Genomic DNA, 7,783 nt, shown 5'->3' with positions numbered 1-7,783 from the left:
CGGTGCGGAGGTAGCGGAGGACGGGGCTGCTGTGCTCATGGTAGCCAGTGTCGCTGAGGAGACACGCTGCAGCGTTCTGTGCTAGCTGGAGCGTCCCCAGGCCTGTGGGCCTCACATCCACGTCTCCGCCCCGTGGCCCCACAGCTGTCGCTGAGCCAAGCCTTGCTCGTGTCAGACTCTCCAGCAAGGAGCCTCCGGTGACTCGTTTCTCCCAGTTCCCTCCAGCTTGTCGCTTTCTTTCTGGGAATGGGGTGGCTGGAACTGGGCCCAGTGTCCCAGGTGGGAGCTTCCCCTCCCTGCTCCGCGACTTGGTGCCTGTGCATGCCGTGCCCACGGCTACGCAGGGCTGCTTGGTCTTGTGATGGGAGACGAAACCAAACTGGTACCTAATCACTGTCTCTCCAGGAGCTCTGCTGTCCTGCTCCCTTGGTCTGGCCCCCCTTGAGGAGCTGGGAGTTTGGCTAATTCCCCAGGCTTCTTCGTTTGCCTTGATCCTAGTTGAATCTGGGGAAACTGGCTGCCCCGCTTCCTGTCTCTCCCCTCCCTGTGTGCATCCCACAGGTGGAGTCACGGGCCCTTCCCTGGGGAGTCTGCAGGCCTAGGTAGGTAGCAGAGCTGAGCGTGTGCCCAGTGCCCCGAGCCCTGGGAGGGGGAAGGACCATGCTGGGCGCCGTAGGGAGGGGTTCGAGTGAAGGCTAAGCCAGGAGAAGGATACAGGTGGTGATGGCCCAGCGTGGGCAGCTGGGCAGGGCCTAGATGGTGACCATCTCTCTCCTGCTGGCAGAGCTGCTCGGGTCGAAGAGGAAGCAGAAGCTGGTGTTAATCCACCAGGCCCTAACGAGCGACCCTGTGGCCGTGGAGACCCTCCGGGGGGCAGCAGTGAGCGAGGGGGGGCTGCTCACCGATGAGATCCGCAGGAAGGTCTGGCCGAAGCTGCTTAGCGTCAATGTGTACAACCTGCCTCCCAAGCCAGGTAGGGGGGCTCAACTCCCTGGTGTGTGGGGGTGCGTCTGTGCCCCAGGGCCTCGCTGCTGCGCTGGCCAGCGCCTTAATGGGCTTCCAGGCACCGGGGGAGTGGGGAGGGAGTTCTGATTGGCTGTCCCATGAGCAGGAAGTGCTTGGGTCTCACTTGCATGGTTGGTCTATGCAGAGACATTATAGGCTAGTGGTTAGAGCAGGGGACCTAGGCGCCAGGACTCCTGGGTTCTCTCTCCACCTCTGCTGCTGTCGCATCAGCACGCCCTGTGTAATGGGGATCGTATAGATCTCCATGGGGCTAATTCATATTCATAGAGTGCTTACCTTACATTTCATCCTGCTTGGACGCCGGGAGAGCAGTGCATGCTGGGGCTTGTAGTCCCTGTGGGTGGCACCTCATGATAGACATGGGAGTTGTGGGCCGGTGTGCCCAGAAGGTGTGTAAATATGTGTGGCTGCCAAGGCCCCCTGGAGTAGCCCGCTTGGGTCACTGCGGTAGCTGCTTCGCATATTGCGAGCTGCTGCAAACATCTGGCCCTTTGGGCGCTCCCAGGTGTTTACAGCAACTGCAAAGCAAGGATGAGAGGTGTTGGCAAGGAGCTGCTGCCAGGGGCTCAGCGGGGCCTGGGCGCCTCGCCCTGTGTGCAGCACCCTCTGGTTCATTGTCGTAGTCGTGCTGGGCTTAGCGGCCCCTGAGCCTGACGGGGTGGGGCGCTGACTGATTCTCGCCACCCTGGGCGTGGAGCTGTGACCCCCATTCTGCAGACCCTGAGCCAGGAGACGGACTAATGCCTGGGGAACACGGGGACCGGGCCAGAGACTTGCCCAAGCCCAGATCAAACCTGGGGTTAATGTCTGCCCTGTTAGCTCTGGCTGTGTGCTCTGCCCACTACTGTAGCTGGCACCAGTCCTCATCTTCGTGGCGTGCCCTGGGGCCAGGGTGATGGGCAGCCAGCACAAAGCACTCCCTGCCACTGTGACACTGGAACTGCTGCCAGAGCTGTATGGGTACCAGCCCTCCACTGAGCAGGAGATCAGAGCTGGCTGGGGGACACTGAGCTGGGGCCGTGTGGCTGGGAGACGTGCCTAACCGAGCGATCCTGGCCTAAAGGGCAAAGGCTCAGACAGGCTCCCCAAGCTCTCACCTCCCCGATGCCAGGCTGACCCAAGGAGGGATACGGGGCAGTGGGGAGGAGGGGCTGCCTCTGCTATCGTCCTGCTCTGTGCGGAGCTTGGGTCTGAGTTGGGGTCCACGCTGCAGCCCCCCATGTCAGCCGGGCAGCTCCTCGAGGAGTGAGGATCGCTGCTAGCCCTGAGGGTGCCCCTGACCCCGCTGGCCTCTCCCCCCAGGCAGGGCTGTCCGCCAGAACCACAAGGACTACACCCAAGTGCAGCTGGACGTGAGCCGCTCCACACGCCGCTTCCCCCAAGGTGAGACGTGCCCTGGTGCCGGGCGCGCCCGTGGGCAGCGAGGTTCCCACAGGCCCTTCTTGGGCTGAAGTGGCAGCTGGGGAGAGCTTTGCTGTGTGCTGGGATCGGGTGGCAGGGGCCTGATGGCCTCACCTCCCTCCCACGGGAACTGTGGGGGAGGGTGGCTGGAGTTGCTGGGGGAAAGGAGGATTTGAGGGGAGAAGGGGTGTTTGTTCTCCCCTCCCCAGAGGCCCCCCTGCTGGGACGGAGACCCAAGGCCACCTCTTGCCCAGGGGTGTGAGAGATGGGGTCGGGTAGCTTTGTAAGGGGGTGGGGTGTACCCAGGGGCCGTGCCCTCATTCCTGCCTTGGGCTGTTGCTCTCAGCTCACAGTGGCCAGGGAAGGGTTAAGTGGTCCCCCTTGCTAGAGTCAGGTAGGGCCCAGGGTTCCCCACAGGCTCCTGAGGCTAGACTCGGCTCCGCTGATCGGCACGTGCCCCTCCTCACCGGACAGAGCCCGGCCTGCCTCTGGCTCCCTGGTAACTGTGTTTTCTTTCTGTCCTGCCTGTTCCTGGCTCTGCCGCGCAGAGCTGGTGCCGGAGGGGAGCTGCCTGCCTCAGAAGGTACCTGTGCCCCTCACTGGATCCCCTGCTCCCCCTCCGTAGTCCTGCCTTAGAACTTCCGCTAACCCAGCCCCCACCTGAGCGTCTGGCTGGAGCAGCCCCCTACCCACACCCCCTGCCTAGAGATTCATTCCCTCCCCTCCCCTCCCTGTCGCTCCCCTGCTGTCTCTGGGGGTGAATCTGCCCAGCCAGGTGCTGGGACATTTGGGGAGGGTTGGTGGGGCACCAGTCTCGCCCACCTTCATGGGGCCAGCAGGGGCTGCTCGGCTGAAGAAGGTTTGGTGAGGAAGCTCCATGCGCGTGTCAGGCTGGAAGAGCGAAGGGGCCCTGTTCTTTGCTAACAGTTCTCTTCTCAGACCTGACAAACTCACAACACCAAATGCAGCGATCACGCTCCCTCCCCACGTGCACCCTGCACTGGGGCTCGCTGGCCACCCCAGGCCTCTCCGCCTCTTCTCCATAAGCCAGGGCTTGGCTGTGGGACTGGCTGGCTCAGCAGGATGGGGAGGGATGATACAGGGCCCCCCAGCTCCTAATTACTGGTTCCAGTCTGCTGTGCTCCTGGCTCTCTGGGGGCTGCTGGCTGCTCTAGTTCATGGCCTTGGTGCTAATCCTCAAAGGAAGCAGGCCCAGCTGCAGCAGAGACCACATCTCTGCTTGGGACCCGCCAAGACAGCTGGGACAGGGCAGCTCACGAAGCCCGGGTACCGGGCCCGAGGCACAGCGCGCTCAGCCAGGAGGGCCTCGCTGGGACCAACTGCCAGAGGGGATTAGAGGGGTCTGCGGTCAGGCCAAGGGAACACTGCAGGGGCCTCCTGTCTGACAGTCTTCCCATCACACCCCTGCCCAAGCAGAGCCAGGGTGGGGGAGCCGGAGGCTCCAGTGGGGGCCGGCTTTGTGGGAGGCGCCGGAGCAGGGTGCTTGCACTGCGCAGTGCCCTGGGGCTCTGACCCTCTGTCTCTGCGCAGGCATGCGGGCCGAGCAGCGCCAGGTCCTGCAGGAGCAACTCATCGACCTCATCCTGCACATCCTGAGGGCGCACCCCGAGCTGCACTACTACCAGGGCTACCACGACATCGCCGTTACGCTCCTGCTGGTGGTGGGCGAGCGCATGGGCAGCGCACTGCTGGAGAAACTCTCCACCCACCATCTCAGGTACCAGGCCAACGGAGCCGCCTTGGAGGGGGGTGGGACGTCCCCTTGGCCGGCCTGTGCCTAGGCCTGGGAATCAGTGCTGGCACTGCAGGGCACTGTGCCAGCTGGGGTCCCCTGCGGCCCTGGAGGGCTTCGAGCCAGGGTCTCCTGCATTGCATTGCAGAGCACTAACCACTGGGGTATTAGTCTGGCACTTGAGAGACCTGGCCTGGAATCTACGGCACCGTGGCCTTCTCAGGCCCCTCACCACTGCTGGCCTTTAGTGTGACGAAGTCTTGTCTGTGCCTGCTGGGAGTCAGCTCCCTGAAACCACCAGCCTCTGGCAGCACAAGCACTACCTGCCAGGCCTCTGCAGGCCCCGGTCCCTCCGTGCAGGGAGCCATAGGCACCTGCCAAGCCCCGAGTCCTCGGAGCGTCCCTCCCCTGAGCCACTGGGCACTCGCAGCCCTCCTGCGCGCACAGAACTCACCAGCTGGTACAGCTCAGCTGGGGGCCAGCACTGTGCTTAGCACGCAGCACCTGGATCTGTTGAGAGTGAAAACGAGAGTAAGTTTGTCATCAAAGACAGAGATGCCGGGGGCAGCGAATAAGAATATTGGAAACAAACGGTTGCATGAAAAACAAAATCACAGCACAGTTCCTAGAGACTGCACTTAGCTACCAGGTTACCCTCCTGTCTACAGCAGCTTCTCTCGCCCAAGAGTCTCTCCAGCGTTTTCAGCCAGGCCTGGTTGAGACCCCGCTGTCATGAAGCAAATTGCTGTCCATTTACTTCCCAGGCGAAGGATGCCAGGGTGTCATCTTTGTCCCCCAAATGTCCTAGAGAGCAAAGCTTCGAGGTGCACCTTAAGATAAGAACGGCCAGACTGGGTCAGCCCAAAGGTCCATCCAGCCCAGTGTCCTGTCTTCTGGCAGTGGCCACTGCCGGGCGCCCCAGAGGGGATGAAAATAGGTGCCACTTGCTTCCTCCTGCCAATTACTTTTCTCTTTCTGAACTTTTCTCGGTCCTGCATTCGGCTCGGCTCGATGAGGTGAGACCCACTGTGAACCAGACACTGCTTAGTGTACGTGTAAACAGCCAGCTAGAAAAACATTTCTTGTCTGACCGAAAACCTGCTTTTCCCCTTTGCCAGTGGCGAGGCCCTAGACACAGCCCTTAAGAACAGCATCTGTGCATGCGTTGTGCAATGATATTGATGACCGGTGCGGCAGTGGCTTTTATTTGAGACCTCTGTGACCCGCGGCAAAGGGTCCCCTTTTCTTTCCAAACGAGTCTCTTCTCAGGCCTGACAAACTCGCTATACCAAACACACGTCTGGCAGGGTAACGTGCAAGGTATCTACGGCAAGCTTGTTACTTACCAAGCCTCATAACCCTTGTGAGGTGTGTGTACGAGTAATACTTAGGGACTAATGTAACTATATTGACAGTATGCTTTATGAGCTTGGAGAAGAAGTTAGTCACCAGGGGATAATGTGTCTTGGTGACGGCCCACTCAAGCAGGAGGGAGTTGTCACCGCTCCCTGGTTAGCTGGTGATGTACTGCAAGGCTCAGTTGTCAGCCTTGCGATGGAGCAAGGCTAATCGATGGAAACCCTCCGAGACAACTGCAAACAATCGAAACCACTTGGAGGTAAAAAAGGATCAGGATCGCCCTGTGTGAGTAGAGACAACAGACTGTCACTGTAACACAGAGTGGGGGGAGGGCATCTGGATTAATTCCCTGAGGAAATATCTTGTGGAGCAGGGGTGTTTTTTTTGAATGTTTGGCTGCTGGTTCCCGGGAAGCCAGCTAACTCTGCGACTGACTCAACTTTGGGGGGCGGGAGCAGCCTATTGTGTCAGGTAGGAAAGGTAACTGTTGATAAGTACAGACCCACATGCACGTTTTGTGGTTTGGTTCTGTACAGTCACTGTTTGTTTCCATCGCTCTCTCGTGTTCTTAGTTGGATCTCTGTTCTTTCCTAAATAAACCTTCGTTTGTTTCATTATAAGCAGTTTGGATTTGATTAAAATCACTAGTCTGAAAGAATTGATTTAATCATGGATTTCAACATAAAGTGCATTCTTGTTGGTTGTTATAACCTTAATACATATTCTTCACAACTCAGAGATAGATGTAGGTTTCGTTTTTAGAAGTGATTTATTTTGAAAACTTTTCAGATTAGTTTTACGGCTATATCAGAAAATGAATGATTGTTTGGTTATTTCATTTACCAAAGGTAATTGAAGCAGGTATTTATGAAGTCATGGGGAGGTGAACTCTCTCCAGTTCAACAGGTTAGTCATTAATACTTGGAGGATTTTCTTGCCATGCTGGATTAAGAGGAGAACATCACCAGACGGACATTGAAATTGTTTTATTTAACTAAAACAACAATGTTATGCATTCTGGATTTTTTTCTTCAACAGCAGATATAGTATTTTAACAAAACAAGCATATGAATGTTTGAATTTAGTTAAACATTCAAGTTTTTTTTAAATCAGGTTTGTTTTTGTTAAAATAGTTTTGAACTAAAATAGTTAAATGAAATATTTTTTTTAAAAAACAAAAATTAAATTTACTATGTCAGCCAGATCAACATGAGAAACTTAAAATATTGGCTTCTGCAGCTAACGCAGTCGTCTTCACCTTCATTTTCCTGTTTGTTCATAATCTGGAAAAGAAAAACAAGCTTTCCTGCTTTTTCAGATCCCAAATGATTTCTCAATTTGGAATGAATTAGTCCAAAGGAAGAAAATATTCTTTCTACGCCGGGAGAAGAAGCTACTGCTGTTAAAAGTGAGATTATCACTTCAACAGTCTCTGAATACAAGTGCTTAAGTGACTTCCACCAGTTCACTGGTGTGACTTTCTTTAAAACATCATCAGCAAACATATATTTCTTGAATGGTTCACTCTTAGCACTGAAGTTTATTATAGGTGGCATTCTGGAGGGAGGATTGCTGGGTGTCCATGTAGAGTGACCAGATGTCTCGATTTTGGGGTATTTTTTTTCTAATATAGGCTCCTATTACCCCCCACCCCCTGTCCCGATTTTTCAAACTTGCTTCTTGTCACTCTATGTCCATGTCATAGCCAACTCCTCTTCTTCACCAGTTAAGGTTTGACCCCGGCACCAAGTATTGAGAATATTTGCAAGAAAATGAGCTGGAGATGGTGCTTGTCCCATTTGTTTTTTTTTAATGCTTGTAATGTAACTCTGTCATTGCATATTTCTCTTGTTAAGATCTCACTTGGTTCCTTCCAGATTATAACAGCATCAGCAATAAAACAGCTATTTCCCTGCATTTTGTTCAAGGCTACAGAAATAGGCTTCAGGGTACTCAGTATGTGTTCAACATTTCTCTTAAGCCCAATGTTGAGAACTTTGGCTGTGACAGCGCCATCTATTTTTTCACGATTTTGTTCACAAACTGTCATCAGATTAGGCCAGTTCTTGATATAGTGCTCAAAACAGTCCACTACTGAGTTCCATCGCACGTCTTGTGGGAGAGTTAGCTTGGTTCCTCCCACTTTTTTCAGAGCAGCTGCTGCAGCGTGGTTGTTTCGGAAGTATTTTGCAATTTCAACAACATTAGCCTTTATTTCTGGAACACTGAAGTCTTTGGCTAGGA

General features: G+C 55.1%; 1 protein-coding gene across 1 annotated transcript; it reads left to right on the top strand.

Annotated features, from left to right (window-relative positions):
* Nucleotides 1-532: 532 nt before the first annotated feature.
* Nucleotides 533-4,229, top strand: LOC112110230 (TBC1 domain family member 20-like). The gene is made up of 3 exons (XM_026660055.1): nucleotides 533-973; nucleotides 2,329-2,409; nucleotides 3,979-4,229. Exons 1-3 carry the CDS (start codon nucleotides 757-759, stop codon nucleotides 4,227-4,229), a joined length of 549 nt encoding a protein of 182 aa, XP_026515840.1. The 5' UTR covers nucleotides 533-756.
* The last annotated feature ends 3,554 nt before the right edge of the window (nucleotides 4,230-7,783 follow it).

This window comes from Terrapene carolina, unplaced genomic scaffold (genome assembly GCF_002925995.2).
Source record: "Terrapene carolina triunguis isolate 2854851 unplaced genomic scaffold, T_m_triunguis-2.0 Scaffold58, whole genome shotgun sequence".
Classification (NCBI taxonomy): Eukaryota; Metazoa; Chordata; order Testudines; family Emydidae; genus Terrapene; species Terrapene triunguis.
The sequence above is the reverse complement of the archived record's forward strand: the minus strand, read 5'-3'. Positions and strand labels throughout refer to the sequence as shown.